General features: G+C 22.6%; 9 protein-coding genes across 9 annotated transcripts; 2 read left to right on the plus strand and 7 right to left on the minus strand. All coding sequences in view use genetic code 6, as the record gives it.

Moving 5' to 3' along the window:
* Nucleotides 1-114: 114 nt before the first annotated feature.
* On the plus strand, nucleotides 115-3,993 carry TTHERM_000801323 (hypothetical protein; the record flags this gene model as incomplete). The annotated part of the gene is made up of 11 exons (XM_012796658.1): nucleotides 115-225; nucleotides 272-770; nucleotides 818-890; nucleotides 941-1,022; nucleotides 1,082-1,152; nucleotides 1,235-1,391; nucleotides 1,440-1,616; nucleotides 1,673-2,431; nucleotides 2,480-2,713; nucleotides 3,041-3,663; nucleotides 3,723-3,993. 11 exons carry the CDS (start codon nucleotides 115-117, stop codon nucleotides 3,991-3,993), a joined length of 3,057 nt encoding a protein of 1,018 aa, XP_012652112.1.
* Nucleotides 3,994-4,747: 754 nt separating this feature from the next.
* TTHERM_00802310 (hypothetical protein) lies at nucleotides 4,748-6,244 on the plus strand (the record flags this gene model as incomplete). Its single annotated transcript, XM_001012379.2, has 1 exon — nucleotides 4,748-6,244. Exon 1 carries the CDS (start codon nucleotides 4,784-4,786, stop codon nucleotides 6,242-6,244), a length of 1,461 nt encoding a protein of 486 aa, XP_001012379.1. The 5' UTR covers nucleotides 4,748-4,783.
* Nucleotides 6,245-6,590: 346 nt separating this feature from the next.
* Nucleotides 6,591-8,515, minus strand: TTHERM_00802320 (hypothetical protein; the record flags this gene model as incomplete). Its single annotated transcript, XM_001012380.2, has 12 exons — nucleotides 6,591-6,684; nucleotides 6,747-6,833; nucleotides 6,890-6,988; nucleotides 7,100-7,192; nucleotides 7,325-7,414; nucleotides 7,477-7,563; nucleotides 7,663-7,752; nucleotides 7,826-7,912; nucleotides 8,021-8,070; nucleotides 8,124-8,169; nucleotides 8,264-8,388; nucleotides 8,504-8,515. 12 exons carry the CDS (start codon nucleotides 8,513-8,515, stop codon nucleotides 6,591-6,593), a joined length of 960 nt encoding a protein of 319 aa, XP_001012380.2.
* Nucleotides 8,516-9,347: 832 nt separating this feature from the next.
* TTHERM_00802330 (polyubiquitin) lies at nucleotides 9,348-10,493 on the minus strand (the record flags this gene model as incomplete). The annotated part of the gene is made up of 1 exon (XM_001012381.1): nucleotides 9,348-10,493. The coding sequence occupies one exon, from the start codon at nucleotides 10,491-10,493 to the stop codon at nucleotides 9,348-9,350; it is 1,146 nt and encodes a 381-aa protein (XP_001012381.1).
* A 2,189-nt stretch (nucleotides 10,494-12,682) lies between these two features.
* On the minus strand, nucleotides 12,683-13,660 carry TTHERM_00802340 (papain family cysteine protease; the record flags this gene model as incomplete). Its single annotated transcript, XM_001012382.1, has 1 exon — nucleotides 12,683-13,660. One exon carries the CDS (start codon nucleotides 13,658-13,660, stop codon nucleotides 12,683-12,685), a length of 978 nt encoding a protein of 325 aa, XP_001012382.1.
* A 1,628-nt stretch (nucleotides 13,661-15,288) lies between these two features.
* TTHERM_00802360 (transmembrane amino acid transporter protein) lies at nucleotides 15,289-17,101 on the minus strand (the record flags this gene model as incomplete). The annotated part of the gene is made up of 2 exons (XM_001012384.1): nucleotides 15,289-15,826; nucleotides 16,011-17,101. The coding sequence occupies 2 exons, from the start codon at nucleotides 17,099-17,101 to the stop codon at nucleotides 15,289-15,291; spliced, it is 1,629 nt and encodes a 542-aa protein (XP_001012384.1).
* A 2,523-nt stretch (nucleotides 17,102-19,624) lies between these two features.
* On the minus strand, nucleotides 19,625-21,077 carry TTHERM_00802390 (transmembrane amino acid transporter protein; the record flags this gene model as incomplete). Its single annotated transcript, XM_001012386.1, has 2 exons — nucleotides 19,625-20,066; nucleotides 20,113-21,077. The coding sequence occupies 2 exons, from the start codon at nucleotides 21,075-21,077 to the stop codon at nucleotides 19,625-19,627; spliced, it is 1,407 nt and encodes a 468-aa protein (XP_001012386.1).
* Nucleotides 21,078-21,882: 805 nt separating this feature from the next.
* On the minus strand, nucleotides 21,883-22,213 carry TTHERM_000802399 (hypothetical protein; the record flags this gene model as incomplete). Its single annotated transcript, XM_012796659.1, has 2 exons — nucleotides 21,883-21,960; nucleotides 22,058-22,213. The coding sequence occupies 2 exons, from the start codon at nucleotides 22,211-22,213 to the stop codon at nucleotides 21,883-21,885; spliced, it is 234 nt and encodes a 77-aa protein (XP_012652113.1).
* Nucleotides 22,214-22,497: 284 nt separating this feature from the next.
* Nucleotides 22,498-27,265, minus strand: TTHERM_00802400 (hypothetical protein; the record flags this gene model as incomplete). Its single annotated transcript, XM_001012387.3, has 5 exons — nucleotides 22,498-23,958; nucleotides 24,142-24,568; nucleotides 24,636-25,009; nucleotides 25,459-26,149; nucleotides 26,379-27,265. 5 exons carry the CDS (start codon nucleotides 27,263-27,265, stop codon nucleotides 22,498-22,500), a joined length of 3,840 nt encoding a protein of 1,279 aa, XP_001012387.2.
* Nucleotides 27,266-27,962: the final 697 nt, after the last annotated feature.

The raw sequence follows: 27,962 nt of genomic DNA on the forward strand, positions 1-27,962 counted from the left end.
TGTTAGTTGATGAATCAAACTTCAATAAAAATAATAAGCAATTAATTAGCTAAAAAGTATAAAAATTCTAGTTAAAAAGTAGAATCAAAAATTAATTAAGCAAAACGCTGTTATATGAACGAAGGATAAAATAAATATTCTAAGCAAGCCACAAAAACATTTTAGTCACAGTATAAAAATGGAATAAGTGGTATTTTAGAAGATTCAGCAAAGCTTATAAAATAAGTAAGTTAATTTCAATTAGCTTGGCTATATCCTTTTATATTTATAGGGTTTGTACAGGAAAAGCTTTTTACACATGGATAGATTCTTTAACAAAAATTACAAAAAAATTAATATAAATGAAATAGATTTGTTAAAATTTTGTAGGAGAATGCTTTATTGCATCTTTAAGATACTTGATTAATATAAACTTGATGGATAAATAGCTGTTAAAAAGTAATCAGTTTAACTTTTGAGCAGAGGATACTATTTCATAGGATTATGGAAAAAAATATTGATGAATATTTTAAATATTAATAAGAGCTATGAATAATTTAGCGATAATAGCTTCGACTCCTAAGACTCGGACTAAATTTTATTCAAAAATGAAGAACAAGATTCTTAAAATATGCCTAGCCTTAACTCTAGTCCTATAAACTTCATGATAGCTAGTAAAAATGACTAAATAACTGAGACTGAAGATGTTGAAAGTCTTACTTAATTGCTTAATCTATCAAATGATATAATAAATTATTAGGAGATTAAAAAAATCCCAAAGAAATATAACAGTAACTTCATAAAATTATCAAAAAATAGACATTTATTTTTATAATAGTTTTAGTATAAATTGAAGAGTTCTTGCTGAACTTTCTACAATTAATTTCTAAGACAATCTTATATTACACAGAGTAATTAATTTAAACTATTTAAAAAAATAATATTTCAACATATTCAAAAGGGCAAAAGACTCTAAAATGGTTTTAAGTTTATATTAATTAACTGAAAACTTAATTAATATGCCTGAGCTTCAAAGATCAACAGTAAAATTTAGCTTAAATCAAAAAAATTAATTTAAAACTATATTTTTTATTAAAAAAAGAAATATAAATTTCTTGATATATCTTTTCAAATAAAGATGAACTATGCTTCTTTACTTTTTTAATAAGAATAGTAAAATTTTTATTACATTTTATTATAATAAATAATTTAAGATTTACAACATTTACTTTATTTTTTTTTATTATAATAAAAGATTTGAAAGCAGCAAGTTGGAAGCCTAAAAAGCTTATTAAATAGCCAGCAATATGGTTAACCTTTAACTAAATAAAGATTTGTAGTAGAAAAAATTAATAGATGGAAAGAGTGATCCTTTGTAGTTAAGAAAAAGTATTGCTAGATAAGAAGAAAATGTAAATAAAATAATTTTAAATTGTATTAAATTGAAATTATTAAAAAAGGTAAAATTCTTAATAACATCATTAGTACTACTAGGATAAATAAATGAGTAAATGTAAAATATTGAGAAATTTTCTGAAACAATTCATTTAATAAACTGGCTGGTAAAAGTATTTTTACCTCATAATTCTGACATGAGGCATATAAAATAGCATTTTATTGATCAATTCAATTAAAAAGTAAAAGAAAATTTGTATTATAAAAAAATAACTTTTTTAATTAAAATTTAATAAAGTACAGCGACTATCTATTATAGACTGGAGAAGTAACCAAGATATTAAAGCAAGTATATAACAGTGAAAGAAACATACTCCTAAATTAACATAAAGATCAATAAATAGAATTAGAGAAAGGAGAAGCTTCAAATAGATCTTTTTAAGAAAAAATTAATAACCACATTTATGAAAAGTATAAACACAAAGAGTTAAATGCATCTTAATTTATAGTATCTTATAGCAAATCAAAAGAAATGTAAAAAGATGAAAAAAAGCAATATTAACTAATGGCTAAATAAAGAGATAGCATCTTTGTTGCTAGTGAAATGAATTCTCAGATAAACTATTTCGACTAAGAATAATCTACAGCATACATTTCTAAAAAAGATAGCGTGTTGCAAGCACAGACAGCAGAAGATGATATGAGTGCTTCTATTTAAAAAAGTAAAATGTAAGAACTATATTTCTTGTCAAATAGCTTTGAGCCATCATTGCACAACAAAAATTCATAAATACATGATCATATTTATATTGATGATGAAATGATGCTTACTTCTTCAATTTAAATACAACAAAATAGCTCTTCTTTTAAAGCTTACCAAAATAGCTTACTTACAAAATCTAATAAAGTGTCAGGAAATATAAAAAATCAAATCAGACCAAAATCGAGCTATTTAAAATAAACTATTGCAAAACCTAAATTGCTACTAAAAAGTAGATATTTCCCTGATGATAACACTGAAAAAGAAAACAAAAAATAAAAATTTGCAACAGAATAAGTAATTTTTATCCAAATACTTTTTTTAAATAAACTTAAATTAATATAGAATGAGAAATTCACTGATATCTATGAGATGTTTGGAATTAAAAGACCAAAACATGTGAGTGACTAATTAAATGATCTTGATTCTTATACAGGATAATTGATATCAGAAAAAATATCTCAAGTTGAGCAATTTAATCCACTATCTAAAGTAATTACTTAGTGTAGCTAAGAGCTAAAGGATTCATAATTTGATTAAAAAGAGTTTGGTCATTGTAGAAGGTTAATAGATAATAAAGTAATAAAATTTAAATAAAATTATTTTAAAATATAACTAGATATTTTAAAAATTTTATAAGCACCCATTTCAATTTTTGCAATAATAAAATTTTTTTTTAATAATTTAAAAATTAAATAAAATAATTCAAATTGTTAACTCAAAAAAAGTAATTAAGATAAAAGAAACCAATAAAAAATATTTTAAAAATATAAATTCATTTTGTTTTTTTTTCAATGTTTATAATTTATTATATTTTTAAAACAGAATTATGACTTGTTTTATTACTATTTTTCTTTGAAAAAAGTTTGTATTTTTTAGTACTATTTTATATATTTTTAATTAAAGAGAATTTTTGGAAATGGAACTACTCTAGAAAGTGATAAAGGTGAAAATAAAAAAGATGTTCATATTTTAGATGCAAAGAATAAAATTGATTTAGAGGTTAAATAGGAAGCTTACTTAGTAACTAATCATATAGAGGCCTTTAAATCAATAGAAGAACTTAAAGATTTTCGTAAGCAATAAGTATAAGAAAGGTTGTATTAACAAAGTTTAAGAAGTCAAAAGATTAACTTAAAAAATAGACTTCTTAAGCATTCAAACACTTTAGGTTTCTTGAATGTGTATCAATAGTAGTAATAAAATTAAAATTAACATCATAACTTGAAAATGCATGTGGCAACAATTCATGAAATTAGCAGAGACAAATTTTTAGCTACATAGGATTCATCAGAAGAACAAGATGCAAAGTAGTAAGATATGAAATAGATTTTATAAAATAATGAAAAGAACATTAAAGAGTTCTTAAATTAAGCAGAAAATGTTAGCAGTTTAAGCATAATATAACTGAAGAAATTAGCTAAATAGCAAGTTAAGCAAGAATCTTAGTTAATTGATTAGGATCCAAAACCTAAAATTCCTACCCACATTATACCTATAAAGTAAGATACTAATAGAGAGGCACTATTGTAATCAACTAATTAAATCAATCTGATTTTTGATTTTTTATATTTTTTAATCTAACTAGGAAAAGTTGTAAAGGATATCATCAAAATCTAGTTTCAAGACATAATTAGCTGGCATTAAGCACTATGCATTTGAATTTAGTGAATGAAGCTAAATATGCCTCTAACTTAGCAGATATCATATAAATCAAAATGAAAATCAGTAAAATGGACTCAAACAAATCTACGAGTAACAGGAGCATAAGGAAATCAATAATAGCAAACTTAAGCAATCTTACATAATTTTAAAAACTTACAAAATTTGAACAAAACAAAAATATTTCTCATTCTTGAATCATTCCTTCATATTAATTCTTATAAAATATTTATGAATAAAAATTTATTATTTGTTGAATAAATTTAATTTAATAAATTATTTGTTTTTTCATTACTTAAAAAATATTCAAATCATGACAATAAAAGAAAAATTTGAAGAAAATTTTAATTTATTTTCATTCATTTAAATAATACATAAATAAAATATTTTGGGGTAATTCTTGTTTTTCTAAAAGTTTTTACAAATATCATTTTTATAAAATAAACAATATACAAATATCACAATTTCAATATTATAAAATCAATATGTTAATGAAAAATTAAGAGGTTTTGATTCCACTAAAAACTTTATTGGAATATTTTTAAAAATAAATCACTACAGAAATTGCCTGTACCCAAATCCTATATTTTTGCTAGCTACCCCACTTCACATTTCAGAAAATTTAGCAAAATTAAAAAATTTTTGATTCTATTTTTAAAATCTTTAGTAAATATATTAAATTTTTATACATTTAAAATAAATATTTATCTACAATAAAGACTAAATGCAAATTAGTATTTAAAAAAAAGGTTTAATAATTTGTCAATTAATTACTTTTAATTAATACTACTACTGGCTGGAAACTCTATTTTATTAATTAATAAAATAGAAAAGCAATTTACTAAAATAGTTATTTACCATTAATTTATTTAATTCTAGAAGATTTAATTTTTTGATTTATTTTTGTAAATTACAATCAATATATTAAGTTAATCTATATTTTTTATATCAAAATTATAAAAACAATATTAATAAAACATTAGTTTAATGGAAAGTGAAGAAATAAATAGGGACGGAAGTTTAAGTATTGAAAGCAATCAAGAATGTATTCAAAGATAGAATGATATAAGAGATTAAAATATTAGTATGAGTGATGATTAAAGCGAAGACCCATAAATAGATATAAATTCGAGTTTTAGAGACTAGCAAATGAGCATTGAATCTACATAAAATTAAACCAAAAAAAATAGTTTAATAGAGGAGAGCTCGCTTCAATCCTTATCTTAAATAAAGAGAAAAATTCATAAAAATGATGAGTAAAAAGGACAAAAAAGAGGAAGAAAACCAAAATTGCAATTAAAAAAGACATATTATGATTTTAAAACAACTAACTTAACTAATTTAAGTGATCTTTAGTCTTAATTCTAATTTGAGACAAACATCATGAAACCTATTTCGAATTTAAAAGTATTTTTTTTAGCTGGTGATATTCTTGCTGAATTAAAAGAAGCTAGTCATTAAATGGGGATAGATCTTTTTTTTGAATAGAGAAATGCTTTATTTATGGAAAATTTGAAACATGGAACATCATTTGAAGTTTCAACTAATCGTCCTTTAAAAAATTTTTAATCTGTCATTTATTAAATGGAGAATTCTTAAGACTAAAAGCTATATGAATTTTCTTAATTTTTAAAGAAACACCAAGAACTAGTTTATATGATTAGCTCTTAGATTTAGGACCTCTAAAATTATTATTAATTCAATCCAGAGGATATGCAATTTATCATAGACTAAAGATAAAAAATAATTTAATAGTAAAGGAAATAGTTATTAGAATAGATATTTAATTAAGATCAATTTAGTATAATTGCAACAGTGAGTCTAGCTTTGAGTAATCAGACAACTACAATATCTAATATTTGTTTATCAAAGTCAATGATGGCTCTGATAGGATGTGGAGATGAATAGCTCTGTGATATAATAAAACTAGGATTTTTCAAATTAATTAGTTAAAAGTCAAGGAAATAGTTTATGTTATGCAATGTTTAAGCATAATAAGCTTTAAATTCAGCTTTTAAATTAGATTTTGATGATTTAGAGTTAACAACTTTTGATTTAATAAAAATAATATGTAAAGGTTAATTTTAAACTATTCCTGTAAAATACCCTGAAAACCTAAAATTTGATAAGCACCCACTTCTAAATATGGAAACATTCTATGTAATTTAATTCGATATTACACCATGGCATATAGAGTAGGTATTAAAATTAAGAAGAGAATATAAACAAAAGGCACCTTAAAACGAAAATTTTCCTTACAATTATAACTATAGTGGATTTGTAGAATTTGATATTTTCGAATACACTATTTAAAGTTAAATTTTCCTTGAAAAATATTATTAGAAAGAGCTAGATAGAATTTAGTAATAAAACTAAAAGAAATAAGAAGAATAGTATTAAGAATAAATTAATTATAATAAACAGCAATGTGGTTATAGATACTTATGAAAGAAACTAACTACTAAAATAAATTAAACTTAAAGCTATTTATCAAAATACAAAATATTATTTTAAAAACCATAAAATTATTATTTTAAATTATTTTGTATTCTTTTTATATTAATTGTATTTTCATTAAAAAAAACAATTTTATAAGTTTATAATATGCATAGAATTAATTTTTTAAGATTAATAGATTTCTAAAGATTTAAGTATAGATTAGTACAAAAATAAAAGACGATACATTAAATTATTGATTTTTATACATAAATATATAATAATAATATAGGAAATTTTTCTTTTATTTTTAACTGAATTTTTATAAATATGAGTGCCGAAGTAAATACTAAAATGTTCATAAATATATAATTTTTAAACTCACTAACCTCTCTAGTTTTTTTGCTTGAAGATCAATAATATAATTTCTTTGTCCAGTCAAAATTTAAATACTTTAAATATAAATTTTATTTTTTTAGTAGATGAAAAATATTAATCAAAAGAATAAATATACTCTAAAATTAAGCTCAAGGAGGTTAATTTCTTCCAAGCTTTAATTTAATAAGCTAGAGTATTTATACTTTATTATGTTATCTATTTACTAATAAAAATTAATCAAAATTTATAAAAAAATATAAAAAATAAAATAAAACTTACTTTTAGAAACCTATTATCAGAGTCAATATTGAAAGATTTTCACATTATGCAATACCCATTTGTAAATTTTATAAGCAGGCTACACCTTTGTTGTTAAACCTAAAAAAATATAAACAGGATAATAAGAAATAATTATTTTCTTATAAATTTTAAACAATTTAATTTATTATTTGATTTTTTTACAAGCTTCAAATTAAAATACTTATTTACCAAATAACTAATTTTAAATTTTAGAGATTTTTAAATTGAGCTAAACTTTATCCTATAAATGATATTCCTTAGTCTTCAATATCGTTGTTTGAGCTAAAAAATTTTTAAAATTGTTGAAAACAAATTTTATTTTAAAATAAACTCTTAAAATTTATAGAACCAAACGTAAAAGAGTTTATTTTAAAATAAAGATTAAATTTGAAAATAATAAGTAGTATAATTTACTTAAATATTAAAGCTAAGTTCGTTAGCTTAGTACATTTAGATATTCCTAAAACTATGTCATATGCATCTTAATTATGAATACTGTTATTACTTAAAAAAAATATTTGTAAGACTAAAAATAAGTATTGAATGAGTAATATATTTATATTTACTGCATTTTCAAAGTTAGATGTTAAATATTTCTATTTTTTGCTATACTTGATCCTAAATATTCACCTTTATCTTTTAGACATACATTCCTATAAAATAATTTTATAAAATAGAGTTAGAACATTATTAGCTTTAAATTATCTTTATTTTATTTTAAAAAAACCAAAAAATAGAAATTTTGAACTTACCTCAAATTCAAATTAAGGAATTAGAGATTCAAACATTCATGAATTCCATTCATAATAAGCTGTAAAGTTTAGAAATTTAGCTAATTTTAACTATCCAAATTAAAAAATATTAAAAACTAATTTTTTGTTTTAATTAATCTTAATAAAAAAATAAAAAGAAAACCTTAAATTCAAAGTTAAATTTTTAAGTTATTAGCATTTTTTAATAGCATTTTAAATTATTAGAGCATGCTCTTCATATAATCTTTGGCTAATTTAATAAAATTTAATTGTTTATTTATATCCAAAATAGTTTTAAAAACTTAATTTCCAAAAAAAATTAAGTTAAAAATAATAAATTAAATATCTACTAACTTACCTAAAATTTAAATCCAATATTTCATGATAAATCAAATAAGAATTAGTAAACTTTATAAAAAAAATAATAAATTTCAAATATTAAAAAGTAAATAAAAACATACACTTTCTAAGCTAGTATATTGTTTTTTATTCATAAGGTTTTTTATTCTATTTAAAAAAGATTAAAATATTTTAAGCATTTTAAATAAATGTTTATTAATGAAATATTTTAAATATATTATCTGAAATTATTTTAATTTACATCTTTGATTTTATTTATCCCATCTTTTTTTTCTTTTAGCTAATTTAATAAATATTTATTATCTATCCCAATCTTTAAAAAAAATTTCTTCTTCTTCTTTTTTTAATTAATTTTTATAGTTTTTTCTAATAATTTCATTAATTAAACCAATTTAAAGCAAATAATCAATTTTAAAAATTAATTTTATATATACAAAAAGTTATTAATAATTTTATTCTTATTTCCTTATTTTTACAAAACTAATTAAGCCATTTTACCCAATAAATTACTGAATTAAAAAAATTAATCTTTTCAAAAAAATCTATTATTAATTTTATTTTTTTGGATAAAAAAATAATTGTCTTAATTTGTTGTAATAAAAAATTTAATTTATTTTTTATTATTTTTCAAATTTATAAACTAAAAAATTGATATTTTAATACAAAATGGATAAATAACTATAAAAACTTCATATTATTTTAAGATTCTTATTATCATAAGTATATGTTAAACTATAAAATGAGTTAAATTTTATATTTATTTATTAATTTTTATTACATCATAAAATGTAAAAGTAAATTATGATAAGTTTGATAATATTTTAGTTCATTATAATAAATAAGATAAATCCAAGTTTGCTTATTAACCTATGGAATTTAAATTATCAGAAATCACCTCTTTTTAGTCTTAAAATTAATCTATTTTAAAGAATAAGTATATAGAAAATAAAATTATAAAAGTTTTACTTTAAAAATTAATTTTGTGATTGAGTTACCAAATAAAAAAATGTCTATAATTTTTAAAATATGAATAATAAAATAAAAAGTAAAAATATTTTTAAGCTTTAATTTGGAATGATTAAATTATATTGAATATATTAAACAAATTATCAGCATAGAAATTTTTAATTTTTAAATCACTAAAAATCTGAAATTTTATATTAAAAATAAATAAAAAAATATCATTTTATTTTGAACTATTATAATTGATAATTTGTTTACTAACAAATATTATATATTTTTATATTTAATGGATATATTTATTTTTATAACTAGATTATTGTATTTACTAGTCTCTCAATATTCTATTTCAAATATGAATTTAATCAGAAACCACCTCTTAATCTAAGGACCAAGTGAAGTGTAGATTCCTTTTGAATGTTATAGTCAGAAAGGGTTCTTCCGTCTTCGAGTTATTTACCAGCAAAAATAAGTCTTTATTAATCAGGAGGGATACCTTCCTTATCTTGGATCTTAGCCTTGACGTTTTCAATAGTATCAGAAGCTTCAACATCTAAAGTAATGGTCTTACCAGTCAAAGTCTTAACGAATATTTACATACCACCTCTTAATCTCAAAACTAAATGAAGAGTTGATTCCTTTTGGATGTTGTAGTCAGAAAGGGTTCTTCCGTCTTCGAGTTACTTACCAGCAAAGATAAGTCTTTATTGATCAGGGGGAATACCTTCCTTATCTTGAATCTTAGCCTTCACATTTTCGATGGTATCTGAGGCTTCAACGTCTAAGGTAATAGTCTTACCAGTCAAAGTCTTAACAAAAATTTACATACCACCTCTTAATCTCAAAACTAAGTGAAGGGTTGATTCTTTTTGGATATTGTAGTCAGAAAGGGTTCTTCCGTCTTCGAGTTATTTACCAGCGAAAATAAGTCTTTATTGATCAGGAGGAATACCTTCCTTATCTTGAATCTTAGCCTTTACGTTTTCAATAGTATCAGAAGCTTCAACATCGAGAGTGATAGTTTTACCTGTTAAAGTCTTAACAAAGATTTGCATACCACCTCTTAATCTCAAAACTAAGTGAAGAGTTGATTCCTTTTGGATGTTGTAGTCAGAAAGAGTTCTGCCATCTTCTAGTTATTTACCAGCGAAGATAAGTCTTTATTGATCAGGAGGAATACCTTCCTTATCTTGAATCTTAGCTTTCACATTCTCGATGGTATCTGAGGCTTCAACGTCTAAGGTAATAGTCTTACCAGTCAAAGTCTTAACAAAAATTTACATACCACCTCTTAATCTCAAAACTAAGTGAAGAGTTGATTCTTTTTGGATGTTGTAGTCAGAAAGGGTTCTTCCGTCTTCAAGTTATTTACCAGCGAAAATAAGTCTTTGTTGATCAGGAGGAATACCTTCCTTGTCTTGAATCTTAGCTTTGACATTTTCGATAGTGTCAGAAGCTTCAACATCGAGAGTAATAGTTTTTCCTGTTAAAGTCTTAACAAAAATTTACATTTGAAGTTTTTTAAAGTTGTTTTTTTGTATGAGTTGTTTTTTTAATTATTGTTTTGATTTTGTTTTTAGAATTCAATCAAACCCCTATTTAAAATATGAGAGGAACAGATCTGTTTAAATCTGATTAATTACCTCTTATGTAATATTTTTTCTATTTTTTTTTTAATAGAAAATTTACAAAATACAATATTTTTTGTATCAGACATTTTAATAAAATTATATCTATATCTGTTTATTATTTTTTGATATAGATTATGTTTTTCTAATCCAAAAACAATAATGTGATTATTGTTACAAATTTTTCTATATCATTTAATTTCCTAAAAATTTGTTATCTTTTAAGAAAAAAACATATTAGTAAAAAGTAAATATATTATATACTAAAAAAAATATTTATCATAAAATAATTTTAAATTAAATTATTATTATTGTATTAGAGATGATAAAATTAACATTTGTTTTTAAATCAAAACAAATAAAATTTTTTTCATTTATCAAAAATAAAAGGCACCAATTCCATGAATTTAACCTTGGTCTCCTGACTATCTACAAGCAGGAATACTAACTATTATACTGTCTCATATATATCAAATCATTGTTATTATCTTTTAACCATATTGAATGAAATTCAAATTTCAATTGAACTAAAAAATAAATCAAAAGTTTTTATTTGTCAAACATTATTTTTTAATAAAACAGTCATCAAGAATATAATCAGAATAAAAAGATTTTGTAAAACAAAACCAAAATATCAGAAGGAATGAATTTGAAAGAACAAAAAAGTAAAAATAACTTGATTAAATTATTTATTTAGATCAACTAAAAAGATTACGTACAATATCTTTTTCAATGATAAAGAAGTTAAAAAATGTATTATGGAGCAGCCAAAAATTCATAGAATTTTAAATATTGTTTAATGAAAAAGGTCTCCCAACAAATTTTATTTTTATTTTGAAACAATATTTAAAAAGTTTAAATAAATTTGATGATAAAATAGAATAGAAATACTCACACATATAAATGCACTCAAGATACATCTTAAATTTAATTTTTATAATATTTATATATTTATATTTTTATTATTATATTCAATATTTTAAATTAATAATTATTATTTTTATAATTATGTGATATGGAATAATGGAAAAGAGGGATAAATGAATAATTTATTCTATTTAATTTTTTTTAGTATTTTAATTTAATTTAATATAATATAAAAGTGGAAACAAAATCAGTGAATGATAATATTAGATAGTATAATGCAAGTATCTTAAATCTAAAAGATTAATTATCTTAAATATATTTTTCTTTTAATGATAGATAAGTCTGTGAAAAAACCATAAATAAATATTAAATTTAAAGTTCTCCTTATCAAAATATAATATATATTTAACCTTAAAATATTTAGTTTGAAAGTGAATTTAAAAATAAGTAAATCTAAGAAAGATTAATAATTATATAAGCTTATACTACTTTCTCAAAAATGCCCTATTAATGAATTGAAAAATTTAAAAAAGGATTAAATACAGCAATTTTTAGTTAAAAAAATATTTTTTTAAATATTTATATTAAACAATAAACAAACAATCTTAGCTTATATAATATGTTAATTAATATTAGTAATTTATACTATTATTGGTTTTATAAAAAGAAAGGATAAATCATTTATTTTGATATAAATAGATAAATTAAATGTATTTATCAGGTAATTCAAGTAAGAAATTATAAGAAAAAGAAATGTAATGTTTTTACAAATTAATGACTCCTATCAAACAACATTAAATGGCTATATTTAGATATCTTGAATATATTACTAATTACTTTCCTTCAAAATAACTTGATAATTTATCAAATTTTTTGATTTTTGTTTCAAATAAAAATATTAATTAATTAGATAGAATTTTATATTTTTGCTAAGGTATTTATTTAAAAAATTATATATTTAAAATAAAATTAAATACATTTATCCTCTTTCAAATTTAGTTTTTGTAATAGAGAAAATTGAATATTTTGACAAAATATATATTTTTATAGTTGGATCAGTTTTAAGAAAATTATATATTTATTTAGATTTGGCATAATATTTGTAATTTATTATGGTGATAAATAGTTTAATAAAAAATTTTAAAGTGAATTACTATAACTATGAAAAATATAGATTTTTATATTATTATTTTAATTAATATTTTTCAAATGTAAGGTGCATAAGCTCTAGTACAAATAGCACAAGTGTTAGCAATTTGATTATTAGTAATCTTAGCAGAGAGATAGATGTAACCACCTTCACCAAATTTAGGACCCCATGAGTTTTTTACCTTCCAAGCTTCTTTGACAGAATCATAACCAACAAGCAGAACTCCGTGATTGATCTTCGTACCACAGTTTGAGAAGATTCCGTTTGTATAGAATTAGAGGTTAGAAGAATCAATACCAACAGTAACGGGAGCTTTTTGAATAGCATTTACTAGGTCAGAACATTACTTAATAGCTGTGAAACCAGAAATAGTATAAGGATTGCTCTTACCTTAAAGTCTGCATTTACCATTTTTGGCTTCATATGAATACTCTTCTTCTGTAGTTAAACCTGTTTCTTTTACATAATTTAAGGCAATATCTCTTAAGCCGCCACCACAACCCTTATTTTAAGTGTTGCAATCAATCAATTATTGTTAAGATAAATTAGGGAGGACATTTTTGTAGACGAAGTTAGCACCCTCAACACCACCAGTTGTAGCAAATGACCAACAGCCACCACAACCTCCTTAATTTTTAACAGGAGTAACTGCACCTTTTTCAACCCAATCAATAACAATATCTTCATTATGTTAAATTGGTTATAAAGAGTCGATTTCTTCATCAATGTTTTCAGCAGGATTCAAGTAGAGTTCTGCGAATTCTGTATGAGTAAGATCCATAAATTTAGTAACACCCATAGTTGGATCTTTTTTAGTGAATTCCAAATTATCAAAGAAGACATTCATTCTGTAAACTTCTTCATCATCATCTTAATCAGCATATTTCTTGTTATAAGTTTACTTGAAACTCTTCCACATTTTAATTTGGTCTTCAGTAAATTCTACTCTAGAGGATTTGTGGATAAGTAAAAATGAAGTTAAACCTAATAAGGTTAAACCCAAAGTAGCAGCGATAAGCAATTAAGTCTTCATTATTTTATTTTATTTTATTTTATTTAATATTTTCAAAAATTTATATTATCAGGTTTTTATTTAAAGCTAAGTATTTGAATTTTGTTCTAAATTAATTTTGAAAAAAGATAAAAAGTAAACTTTTTTATTATGTATTATTCAACTTCAAGTCTAATATTTCAATATTTTTATTTATTTCTATGCATGCTGGTTACATATTATTTTATTAATAGTAAAAGTCAATTAATTAATAAAAGCAAAATAAATAGTTTAAATTAGCTAAAGTGGAGCCAAAAATATCTATTAATTAGTAAATATTTTTCTATCAAATTATTGAAATTCTTTTATAATAATTGTAATATAATTTAATTGATCATTCACTAGACTTTTTATTGAGAAAGTCAATATTATTTACATCTAAAAAGCTTGAAATGAATTAAATATCATTTTTAAAAAAGTTTTCAAAAAAATATTGCTCAATAAATTAAGTGTTTCACATAAATGTGAATATAATTTATTACTAGAGTTTTTTATTAAGATGGTAAATTTTTATAACATAAATAAGGTAATTTCCATAGTATATAGTGAGTGAATATTCTAATTTTTTTATCAACTCTGTTTTATGAAAAATTTCTTCAATCAAAAAATTATTTCAAAAATTTAATAAAATTAAAAGCTATTTATAATTATATGATTATCTTAAGAGTTTTTAAAAATCATTCCTCAAAAAAAGAAGCTTTTCTAAATTTAAATAAATAAATAAAATAAATTTTGGATAATAAAGCAAATTAAATATTGCTAATCTGTAGAATCAATTTTAAAATATTTAAATAAAATTTTTTGAAAAAAAAAAAAATTTTAACTAAACTAAATTATTTTATTAAATTTGTAAATACATTTATTTTATAATTTTTTTTAATAAAATTAATTTTTTTCTAATAAGGATAAAATTTTAAAATCAACAAATAATATAAGCAATAATATAGCACTTATACAAATAATAGGAGCGTAAAGTTAGTTTTTAAATGAAGATATAATATATATTTAATTCATTTTAATATATAAGAAATAATTAAATATAATATGATTATGAACTAGCCTACCTTAGTATTTGCTTTTGATTAGCACTTTTTAATGGTGCTTCTCAAGTTTAGTAGAAAGATTAAGATAGTATGAAATGAAAATATTTTTAATTTTAAGGAGAAAAATCAATTTAGAAGTATTTTAAGATTAAGATTTTTAATCTAAAAAATTAAATTTATTCATTAGGTTAATTCTGATAAAATCTTTTTGAAAAATTGAATAAAAACATAAAAATAAAAAATATAAATATATGCATATACTTTTAATCGAAAATTTGCAAATTACTTGTGTTTAAATTAGGATATTTTAGATTGTTGATTTAATCATAGAGTATTTATTTTGAAATTAATAATTGGAAAATATAGAACATTATATTAGAATATATAAATAATTTATCTTAAAACTTATAATGCGAAATGTTAGTTTTATGTTTACAAAGTGTGATAAATAAATAATTTATTTGAATATTTTTTATTATATACAAGAGAATTGTAATTGAAATAATTAATTTAGTATATTATTTAATAGTTTTACTTAAAATATTTTTAAGTTATTTTGGTTATTATTCAACATTTTAGTTCATTTTGTTACAAATCTTATTAGTTGTTATTTAAATTATTAGATGTTTATTCTTGATTTTTATCATTTTTAGGAGAAATTTCATTTAAGGTAGCTATTTAATTTGTTGTAATTTGAGGAATTGTTTACAATTCTGTTGAAGTAAAAATATGATTTTTAGTTTAATTATCCTTTTGAGATTGCTTTTCTAGCTGACCACTCTTTATTCTTATTAAGATAGGCAAAAGGATTACAATAAAGAAGCTTACAACATATCCCGCAAAGGACATAATTACTCCCAAGTTGAGTCTGGTTAAAATAGCAATTAAAGCGCAACCACAAAATACCACATTAGAAAGGAGGAAAGAAAATCTTGTTGGTTACTTTCCTTTGCTCAAGAAAGTACTAAAAAAGTTACTTCTTGAACCAAATACAATAATAGGATAGACGCCAATAATATAGATACAAAGACCAAATCTTACGATTATGTTAAAGACATCAGTATCTGAAAAGTATTCAAGGATTGTATCACCTGGATTTCCATTTCTATTTAATAATTAAAATAAATTTAGACATAAAATAATTATTTAAAAATAGAAAATTAAATTTATTCATTCTTTAATTTATATTTTTATCTCTTTTTTGGAGTTGATCCAATATCCAAATATATTAATTATTTATTTATTGGTGGGGGATTAAAGATTAAATTTAAGGTAAAATATGTGCTTACATAGGGGATTTTCCAGAAATAGCTAGAACACCGAAGAGGGATATAAGTATGTAAGTAACAAATGTGATCACATAGCACACAAATGTATCTCTTTCATTTTTTGTTTAGTCTTTATTGTCTCTCAGAATAGGAATAATCAAGCAATGAATTTAGAAACTAAGAATGAAAATGCCTATTAGGTTGTATATTTTAGGAGTAAATAAAGGAGTATCTTACAAATCGATTCCGTTAGTAATGTTGGATCCAAATTTGACAATAGCAAATAAGACAATAACACCTACTGAAAGAAGGCCATATTAAGTAATCTTCATGATGAATGAGAGATCTCTCTTAGCAAGAACAAGGAAAAAGAAGCTAATTGTTGCAATGCCACACCATTCATATGAGAATTTACTAAAGGTGGCTTCATCTCTCTAGGCTACATCTACATTAAAAGCACCTTCAAGGAAATATTTTACAAGAGGGAAAAAGAATGAATTGAATAGCAAAAAATATATTATGGAAACCAAGAATAATAATATAGAATTAGCAACAGTGTAAACTCCCTTCCAAGTTTTACCGAGAAGTCTTTCTATAGTATCGTAAAGATCTCTTTCATGTGGCTGGCAATATTTTACACACCAGATGCAGGTTTTATATAAAAAGGCACCTACAACAAACATACAAATAAACGAAGTAATAATTCCATTTTCTTTAAAAATGGCAGGAAATACAACAATAGAAGAACCCATCATAGTATTAGCAGCAGCTATCCAACTTCTCCATGAAGGGTTAGTACCTTTTATAGCTTTTGGTATCTAGGTGCCATTATCTGAAGGGCAAACTTAAGAGCTGTTACCTTCGATGTTTTGGTTCGATCTTGATTCTTAATCATTTTAAAAAGATACAGGATTGTATTGGTTAGAATTAACTTATTCTGGAGTTTATTTAGAGTTATTTTAAGTTATGGTTAGAACCTAATTTGTATTGATTAGGGGGTCAGAATTACTGTTTTTAAGCTGAATATCCATGCAAATAGGGTGGACCTGATTGATTTTATCACCCTGCATTTCAATGTCTTAATTACTGTTCTAGTTTTTAATTGGAGCCATTTTAGTATTCAGACAAATGTGTAATTTTTATTATATAAATTGTTTTTATTTAATTAATTAATTATTGATTTCAGAGTTCTGCTAAAAGTCTAATTTAATAGTACCTAATTTACATAAGTGTAGATAGTTTTAATTTTAAGTAGAATATAAATCTTTTCTCCTCCAAATGTGTTAAATATATAAATAAAAATGTTTTGATTTAAAATAATATTCAAGAAATAGCATGAATTCTATCCATATTGATTAAAATAATAGTATTTTATGGCCATTTTTATTGTTTGGTTCTATTGATTTTTAGATCCCAGATTGTTCGATTTTATATAGTTAAGTTAATTTTTTTTGTTTGATGTCTCCTAAAGTTAAGATGTTTTTAATGTGTATGCATAGGTGTACCCTACGAATTTTTATTTTAGATCTTATTTATGGAAATTGCGAAATATTTTTGAAATTTAGTTTGAAATGTATATTATAATGCATCATTAAAAGTGAAGCGTAGCATATATTAACCCAGATAAAAATTTATTAATACTTACTTTTGTCAATTTGATGTCAGTCTGATACAGTAATAATTATTTTCAATATATTTTTGCAAGAATTTGGGATTAACTCAGTCAAGATTTGCATTAAACAGATTAACAGAAAAGATACACATTACTAAGCACCTTATAAATAAACAAAATCAAAATCTCAAATTTACTTAACTTTGACCACCGATTTTAACTCCTAGGATAAACACTTTCAGTAACAAATATTAAAAAACAGGGAATTCAATTTAAAATTTTATAGATTTCCTTGAGGAAAGTATGCTCTGCTTTAAAATAGTTATTGAAATCTATCATTATTCTCTTATGGAAAAAATCTAGAATTTTAATCAAAAAAAAATGTATTTGTTAAATTTATATTGATTTTGATAATATGTACTTTAATTATATATTGCAAACAGCAATGCAATCATAAGTCATGGTTAGATTTATACTTTTAATCAAAATATATCAATCTTGTCTAATTAATCTATGCTTGCTTAATTTAATTAATTAGCTATCAATTGATTTTGTTTGTGATAGGCTTGTAAAAGAATTAGATCACTTTGATATGTAAAGTTAATTAAATTCTTATAAAGATTATATGCAAATTTATTACGTATGCTCTCAAACTACTTGATATTACTCAATAAAAGCATGCAACATCTTTAATTTACTCATAATAACATCTCTTATTAATACTAATTTTTAAAAATGATCTTTCAATGAGCAAATATCAAACTTTTCTACCATTTTTCCATAAAATTTGTCCCTTTTTTAAAACAAAATTAATGCACATAGTATCCTCTACTCATATAATATCTAAAAAATACGCATAAAAATACATTTTCTATATATTCTAAAGAAATTCTAATAACTTATTCTTACTTAATTATAATATGGTTAGTTAATTAAATGACAATAGGATATTTCCATAATAAAATAAAGTAAAAAGAATAAAAAATCAAAAAGTTTACTTATAATGAATTAAATGTAGAAAATATCTACTATTATATTTTAAATCAATATAATATCTCTATAAGAATACTATACTTTTAGTCTATATTTTCTTGATCAAACAATAGATAATCTTTATAGAGTCATAATTCAAAAAAAATATAATTTTTCTTTATTTGATTACATATTTATCTAATTATTCATTTAATGATTAATTTTAATGTAAACCAATACAAGCAAATTTTTTTTTTAGTATGTAAATTTAAGGATGTAAGTCTTGCAATCACTCAAAAAAATCAGATTTTATTAAAATTAAAAAGTCCATCATTAATTTAAATTAAAAAATTTGTCTATTAAAATTTGATAAATTAAGAATTTTCTGTTTGATTCTAACCCTACTTAACTAACAATCAGATACTAAATAACTAGCTTCTAACCCACTTAAGTTAATCTTTAGAGTCCTTAACTTTTTCTTTAAAGTACCTCTCCTATTGATGTATCTTTTGTTTTAAAATTTATCTCTTTTTAAATTTACCCTTACAAAATATCTATTTTATTTTTCTACTTAAAATTTTTTAGTTGTTTATTTTATAAAGAATATAATTTTTTTAAAATAAATATTAACATTGATTTCATCTTTCTTACTCAATAAAATAAAAAAGCGCTCGATGTAGGGATCGAACCTACGACCTTGCGGTTAACAGCCGCATGCTCTAACCAGCTGAGCTAATCGAGCTTCAAAGTTTTTAATTTAAGACTTTAGTTTTATTTATAAGTGATCATTTATTAATAATTTTTTTCTTTTTAAAGATGATATTCTAATTTATTTAAAATATCTTCTTATTAAAACTAATAGAATCTATATAATATATTTTCTTTTTTAAATAAGTTCATATTTTAGTTAAAAAATTTTCTTTAAAACAATTTAAGTAAAAAATTAAAATAATTTTTATATTTATAAAAGAAAAGTATTACGAAAGGAAGTACATTAAATTTATAATTTAAGTTTATATTTACATCAAAATAATATAATAATTGAAAATTTTCATAATTTGTTTTCTTAGTTTTGGGAGTTATTATCTTTTAGGCCTGGTTCTGTTTCTACCTTCTTTATGGATTGAATTTTTGCATTTTAAGCAACTTTAATTCTGATGAGTATTGGTATTAAAATTACTGTAAAGAAACTAACTGTATAACCTGATAATGACATGACGAGATCTAAATTTAGTGAGAATAAACCAGCTAATAATGAAGATCCGCAAAAGGCTACGTTAGAAAGAAGATGCATTTTATAAGATGGTTCTTAAGGAACTTAATTTGTATTTGAAGATTCTTTGAAAATAATAGAAAAGAAACTAACTCTAGAAGAATAAACGTTGATTGGATAAATTCCAAATAAATAAACGCACAACCCTAATCTTATGCAAATATTTAGAGGGTCACTATCACTGTAATACTCAAGAATGGTATCTCCTGGATATCCTTTTCTAAAAAAAAATTGTTTAGATGAAAATAAAATTAAATAAAAATTACTATGGCTTTTTCCCAGAAATAGCAAACACACCAAAGAATGCAATGAGACAATAAACAGTAAATGAAATTATATAAATTATTGAAAGGTCTCTATTTGTTTTTGATTAATCTTTATTATCTTTCAAGACAGGAACAATGACAGAGTGAATTTACAAACTCAGTATAAATATTCCAACAATATCTAACACATTGCTTGTGAACAAAGGAGTGTTTTCAAGGTTGATTTCTGACATTTCTTATTGTCCAAATCTGACAAATACATAAATAACAACGAATACGACTGTAACTAGACCAAATTGAGTGATTTTCATAATACCAGATAGATCTCTTTTTGCTAATAAAGCGAACATAAAAAATGTCGTAATGATAGAGAGCCATTAAAATGAAAATTTTGAGTAAGTCGACTCTTCTCTTTCAGCGACAGATAAACCGAATCCGTCTTCTAATAAGACTTTAAGACAAGGATATAGGAAAGAAACTAAGAGCAAGAAACAAATAATTTATATCAAGAAAAGGAAAATAGAATTACAAACATTAAAAACAAGTTTCCATTTATATCCTAGAATTCTTTCAATAGTTTAGCAAATTTTTTATTCTGAAGGAAGTCTGTAAGTGATATAAAACGAACATGTTTTATAGAGAAAAACAACCAAAACAATCATAGTTATCAAGCAAGTAAGAATTCCATTCTTTTAAAGTATTACTGGTAAAACTACGATTGTGGAGCCCATCATTGAGTTAACACCAGCAATCCAACTTCTCCAAGATGGAGTTTTTCCCTTAAAGTTAGATATTTCTTTAACATTTTACTTCTCGATATTATCTGTGTCATCAATATCTTTCAAGCTCTCAGGATGGACTTTATTATATTAGTTAGTCTAAACATTTTCTTATTAGCTTTCTTAGAATCCCAAATTAGCCAGTGTTGGCAGATCTACTTATTTGCTGTTTTCGGAAACCGGCATAGTTTTTTAAAGCAAGAGGAGTTTTAATGTAAATGCAATAGATGCAAAATATTTTTAAATTATTTGAAATTAATTTAAATTATAAAAATAAATGTAGATTGATTTTAAATTTACTATTTCAGACTATCATGCATATGTTTTTATAGTACTATTGGAATAAATGAGCTTTTTTAAAAGTAATTATTAAGTTAATAAAGTAATTACATAAGATGAAAAAATATTTACATTCTTTAATTTATTAAAATGCTAAATTAAACCTTAACCATTTATTGAGGTAATATAGAAAAAGAGTGTTTTCATTACGATTTTGAAGTTTATAAATAGTAACAGACACTTCTACAGTTTTCCTAGTATTTATGGTTTTACTAGTTGTTCTTTATCAGTTAATATTTAACTGAATATAGTCTAAACATACTCGATTAATAATAAGTAAAATTACTAATTAAATAATTTCTCAGTATTGGGTCCAATCAAGTAAAAAGTCTAAGTTGTAAAGCAGTTTCAATCAAAAATTACCATAACTGATATGTCATTAATAAACTGATATTTATGTATAAAATATTTAAGTGATTTTCATAGAATTTAAATAAATGGTTAAGAAACTTATAATAAAGTTTTAATAGTGATAGTGATCATATTACAGCTGAATGTGATTTTCTTAGATCCATTCTAAAATTAGCTCTTAATTATACATAAAGTAATATATTTAAAATAATATTTTAAAATATTAAAATTTGTAAAAAATTAGACACTTTTCAATAATCAGATCAGTTTAATAAAAACTTTTAGTGAGGATTTTTTTTTTTCAATTGTAAATGTATTTTTGATAAGTTACTAATTAGTGATAAACGATTTGTATATGGCTTACTAGATTTTTATATTTCTACTTATTTATAGTACAATTTATAGTAATTAGTTTAATTTTAGAGTATAACTAAAATTAATCAATATCAACTGAATCATTTATTTAAATATATTACTTATTATTTTTTTGAAAATGTTCTACTGTCCTAGTATTATTTTCTAAATAATTAATTTTCTTCACTTTGTTTTTGATAACATATTTTTTTAAAATTATCCATATCTATTAATTTTTTCTCTTTTATTTAATTTAATAAAGGAGAGAATTTGATCATGAATTAATAAATAATACTAAATTAAATGAATATAAATATTGATAGAATTTCATTTCATTTAGTTTACTTTGTTATTAAGTCATTTAATTGTTATAAAGTTAACAGATTACGAAAACGTTGAAAAATAAAATTACTTTTTGAAATGTAATATATAACCTAATTACTAAGTATGTTTATAATTTTTTTAAGATTGAATTTTTAAAAGTATTTAATATGGAAAAATATTTGAGTAAAGAATTTAGAAAGATCAGATTTTTGTTATTTTTTTAGTAATTGTTAAGATATCAATTTTTTTCTAGCCGATTAGAATAAATTTATAAGAGAAGATCTAAATGAAGGTCTATATCTAGTTATTCATAGCTAGGAGTTGGTAAACGTCGATAATCGTTATTTTGAATGTCTTTTAAAGTGTCTGCTGGATATTTAATCAATTTAGTCATGTTTTCAAAAATTTAGCGCTCATTTAAGATATCAGTAAATATTTTTGGAAAACTTTCATGCACTCTTACAGTTGACGTAAAAGATTTATCAACGTTATAGTTTTAAGCTTGTTTTGAGTCATCAAGCAGAACAAGACTATTAACAAAAAACTTTACTTCTTCTATCTTATCTTCTGAAGTAATATTAGCTCCTTCTTAGGCGTAAAGCATCTTTATAAATACTTTACACCTATTATTTTCATTTGCCATTAACATTGCTTACTAAATTTCTTATATCATTTTTTATTCAGCGACTTTTTTAAGTCCAAATCTATGAATGAATTATTCATAAGTAACTACATGTAATGGGTTTAGTGCATTGTTATTTTTAACTAACTTTATCAAGTCACTATAAACCATTGATAAGGTTTTGTTTATTTAAGGAAGATATTTATTTTTCTTCAAATCAGGTCGACATTTTTTGAATTACCTGCTAATTTCGATTAAGAGATTGTTTGCTGCTTCAGTATGAATGGAAGTTGTCTTTATATTATTACGAGTAAGTTAACTAAATGGTATAATATTCAGAGATTTTGTTGGATTTTAAGAGTTAGTGTTAATTTATAAGTTTGTTTCTTGCTTAACTATATTTTTTTTCTATCTCTTTTTAGCATCTGGCTCATCCTTATCAATATCTTTTAAAGATGGAATCCTGAACTCAGAGCTGCATTGACTATCATCTTCACCTGCATTTTCTTTGTATCTTTCTTGAGAGGTATCAGGCATACTAGTGATGGAATTTAATTGATTGCTTTGTTAATGATAAGGCTAAACAGAGCTACTGAAGCTAGTCCTCTTCATATTACTCACATTGATAGATGTATCTTACTATCCTCTTTACTGACTATTTTTCCTCCCTTAATTTTAATTAACACTTGGCTAACTTGTATATACTTCTTTATTTTGCTATGTAAGCGATTAATGATTTGAATATCTTTTCTTAAATTAATCATGTTATTGAGGTATTTATTTGATTTCACTCACACTTCTTGTTGATTTGTAATTCCTCATGTCGAGTTCACTTAACGCCGTTATCTAGCGTTAGCTATTTTAACTTCCACTGTATGCCGAAATCATACTTACTTTTCTGTTTAATTTTGACTAATCTTAATTGTCTATAATTTGTTTAGTTTCTTCTGAATCAAAAGGTTGTTATTAAAGTGTTGTATTCATCAGTTAAGTTCTAGAAGTCTGATCTATTATCAGGTCTGAATCCATAGACTCAAAGCTCAGCTCTTCTACCTTAATCATCATAATATTTTAAAGCTTTTGATTTTAATTTAAAAAAAAGATAAACCTTATCTTATTTTTCAATTAAAATAAAAAAAACCATGAATCAAATTTATTTTTAAGCTAATTCTCACGTTAAAAAAACAAAGAATATCATTTTAAAGAAACTTTAAAGGAAAAAATCTTTAAATAATGCAATATTTGATAAAAATTAAATACCTTTTTATAATCTTCAGACAAATGAAGAAGTTTTGACATTTATAGCTGATTTTAATCTTTTATAATTTATAGTTAGTTTTCAAGGTCAGTTTTTTATCTATTCATTTCTAATTCAGTTTATTGATGACGCATAAACTTGTCCTTTACATTCCTGACAAGTTTTTCCTAGATCTATATCTTTTATTCAATCAATTTTTTACACTCATACAAACCTTCTGTGGAAATATGTTCTTTTTTAATAGCAGTTTCTATTATATTTTTAAGCTCCATTGAAATATGTGTTCCCTTCAAACTATCTAACTCAATTTCAGTTTCAGATGGTATTCTTATCTGAATTTCTTTCACTGTTTAAACGGCAACACATTTTTTATTAAATTATTCAAAAAAGCTATTATTCAAATCTTTATCCCAATATTCTTCTCCAACTCTATTATTAATTAATAATTAGGTATTAATTATATAATTTTATTTATAAATTAATATAAAATAGTTACTTAATATCCATAATATCACCAGTGTATTCAGTTTATTATCCACAAGAACAAAGCTCGTGAACTTCAGTTTATGTGAATATTGGAAATGTGACAGCTTTACATTAAATAGCAGAATCTACAGAATCAAATTATTTATTTTTTTTATTAGTCATTTCTGTTATAAGCACTTTTTCAGTATTTACTTCTTTTTCCACTAAATTAAAAATGGAAAAATCTGTTTACGTCGAATTAGTTTTTATGTAATCTTAGTCATCCAAATTAAATCCTATTTTCAAATCTGTTTAATCTGATTCATTATCAACCTCTTGTATTATATTTTGCAGCTAATTTTCTACAGGATCTATGATATATTCTTTTAAGATCTCATCCATATCCTATTTATTATGTAACACAATTTAATGATTTTTATAATTTCAGTTAGATTTTTAGAATAATAAAGGCATTTTAATTAAGTTAATGATAATTATATCATCGAAATATATTTTTTAATTAATAGATTTTTATTTTTTTAATAGAGATTGGTTATTACTAACTACAAACTCATTAAATTAAAAATAAAATATAAATTAAAAATTTATGAATGGTTTGATATTTATTGCGTCAAATTTATTTAAATTGTTAAGTATTTTTGCTAAAATAATGCTATAAAAAAAATAAATATTTTTGATGATATTTTTCTTTTCAAATCAAAATTTTTTTTTTGAAGTAATGTTAAATTAATTAAATAAATTATGTGGATAGAATTAAAGCTTAAAATTTCCAATTTTTGATGCTTTTTTATTAGTGGTTGCTAAGAGATTAATTTAAAATAATATAAGATTACTATATGCTACTGTATTTCGTTTTGATCGACATGCATCTTTATTTGTTGTGCAATTTCTTTAATGCTTTTTTAGGCAGAAATTCTTTTGTTTTTTGTTAATTCAAAATATTTCCTTTAATATTCTAGTGCTTCTCTCCATGTCAATTCTTCGTGAGACATTAAATATTTAAGATGTTCTCTAATTGAACTGTTAAGTTCGTCTTGAAGATAATTAATAGAGTTTTATGACATTTTATATAGCTTTTCAAGTTTTCTGTCTTTCTTCCTTAAATACCTGTTTTCTTATATTTGTTTTTCTATAAAATTGTCTCTGTCAGCTATTTGGGTTTATTGTTTGCTAATAATTTTGAGGTCTTCATTGATTGTTTTTTAATACTTTTAGTGTAGTTCTTAAATATTTTTTGATAAGTCTTTCTCTATTTAGGACTTTTACTTCTCTAAAAAAATGAATAAGTTAGTCATTAATTCCATAGTACTATCCCAAATTTCCTAAAGAACTAATGCTCTTTCCTTACAATCTATAGAAATTTGTCGAATCAATTCTTCTAAGCAGCTGCTATAAATATTTTACCTGAGAATAAAAATATCATCTTTTGTCAAAGGGTCTTTAGAAAGAAGCTCTTTAATTTTAATTTCTAAGTAATTCTTGATTTGGAGAGCATCTTGTCTTTTTCCTAACTACCCTCTTATGCTATTTATTATTAACAAAAAACGTTTTCACATAATTAAATTTAAAGAAAACATGAAATTATAAATAATTTTAATGAATCATTATTAATTTCAATTATCTCTTTTTGTAAAAATCAAAAAACTAATCCATTATAATTTTCTCTTTTACTTCTACTTTTTTCTTAAATCATATTTAAATATCCCACCGCCAAATATACAAAGAAGTTCCTTTAAATAAATGAATTATTTACAATTAGTTATGACTGACTATATTTTTAGCAGGTGGTTATGGCAATTAATCTAAAAATGTTGTAGAATGATTTCTTCTTTATGTCAAAAACCCAGATGAAACTTATTATATACTCCCTTGTAATATCCTTTAATCATCAATTATTTTAAGACTTTTTTAATTATTTGCAGGAGCTACATATGAAGAACTAGTGTAGCTATTTGTTTAAAAGCTATATTTTTTTCTTGGTGTTAATGGCTTGGATGTTTAGTTATAGAAAGATTAAGATGGCTGAAAATTCATACTGTAAATATCATTTATTTCAGCTGCTGAATTAGGCAGTATTATATTAGGTTTACTTTACAAATTATTTGAACTCAAAGGTACAGTTAATGAACTCCCGCTTTAGCTTCCAAGCAAAGGTGAAGATCTAAGCGAAGTATCACCGTTCTTTTATACATTAAGAAAAGTTTTATATGCATAAGAATCTATTTTGGCGTATATATTTGTTTGGTAGTTTTTTTATAAAGTTTATTTTTTATGCAATTATTCCTCATCAATTATTTTACTAACAAATTATAAAGTAGCTGAGCTATCTCCATCGATACTACTCCCATTATTCGTAATTTTAATTTGCATTAATTTCTTTTTTTACTTTTGCAGCCTTTGGTCATTTAAGAAAATTTTATTGTTTATTTGGTTTTTATCGCTCTCGTGTTGAAATCGCATCTTTTGGATGCTCTTAAATTCTTCTTTTTTTAACTATTGTAAACTATCTTAAGAACTTAAGTTAGTAATCACATCTGAAAGGCTCTTGTTGGAACTCACATTATGAGAATTTTGCTGCGAAATCTATGTTGGTACTTGCAGATTATTTGGTAGAATCTTTTTTCTAGGACTTTGAAGCATCTTAAGTCGAACCTATCTTGCTTTTGATTTAAGAAGCTGTATAAAATGCTAGCAACTCTCTAGTAGAAAGAGTTTGTGTTAGAGTAATTAATTATTGAAAAAATAATTTAGATAAGAGCGGAAGAAAATTAAATTGTAGTTTCTATTCACTTAATTGTTTATGTTTAATTGAAATTAAAAGATTCTTTCTTCAAATGGTTATAAATTAAGATTCCACTCTAATTTTATAATAATCACAATTCATCTCAATATACTTTTCATTCATAAATCTTAGATTAATTCCCTAAAAATTTGAGCAATAATCAGTATCTCTGTTTTTTTATACTGAGGCACTCTATAATTTCTGGTAATTAATTGTTTTTTTATCCACTGTCTCTTTCAATAAATTTTTATTTCTTGCATACATATATAAATTAAAAGCATAATTTTTTATACATATCTGATAAAACGAATATTCAAAAAGTGTATATGTTTTAAAATTATTAACTTACTTATGTCTATTTCTAAAATTGTTTTTATAAATTTTCATTTTCAAGTAAATGTGTAAGTTAATATTTATGATTTTTAATAGCGTATATAACTATTACTAAAATGATCTTCATAAGTAAAATAAATTTTTAAATAAGAATATTTTTTACTTATATATCTATTTATAAATTAAAAAAAATATCGAATTCAATTCAATTATTCTAATTAT

The sequence above is a fragment of the Tetrahymena thermophila genome, assembly GCF_000189635.1.
Source record: "Tetrahymena thermophila SB210 genomic scaffold scf_8254712, whole genome shotgun sequence".
In the NCBI taxonomy this organism is placed as follows: Eukaryota; Ciliophora; class Oligohymenophorea; order Hymenostomatida; family Tetrahymenidae; genus Tetrahymena; species Tetrahymena thermophila.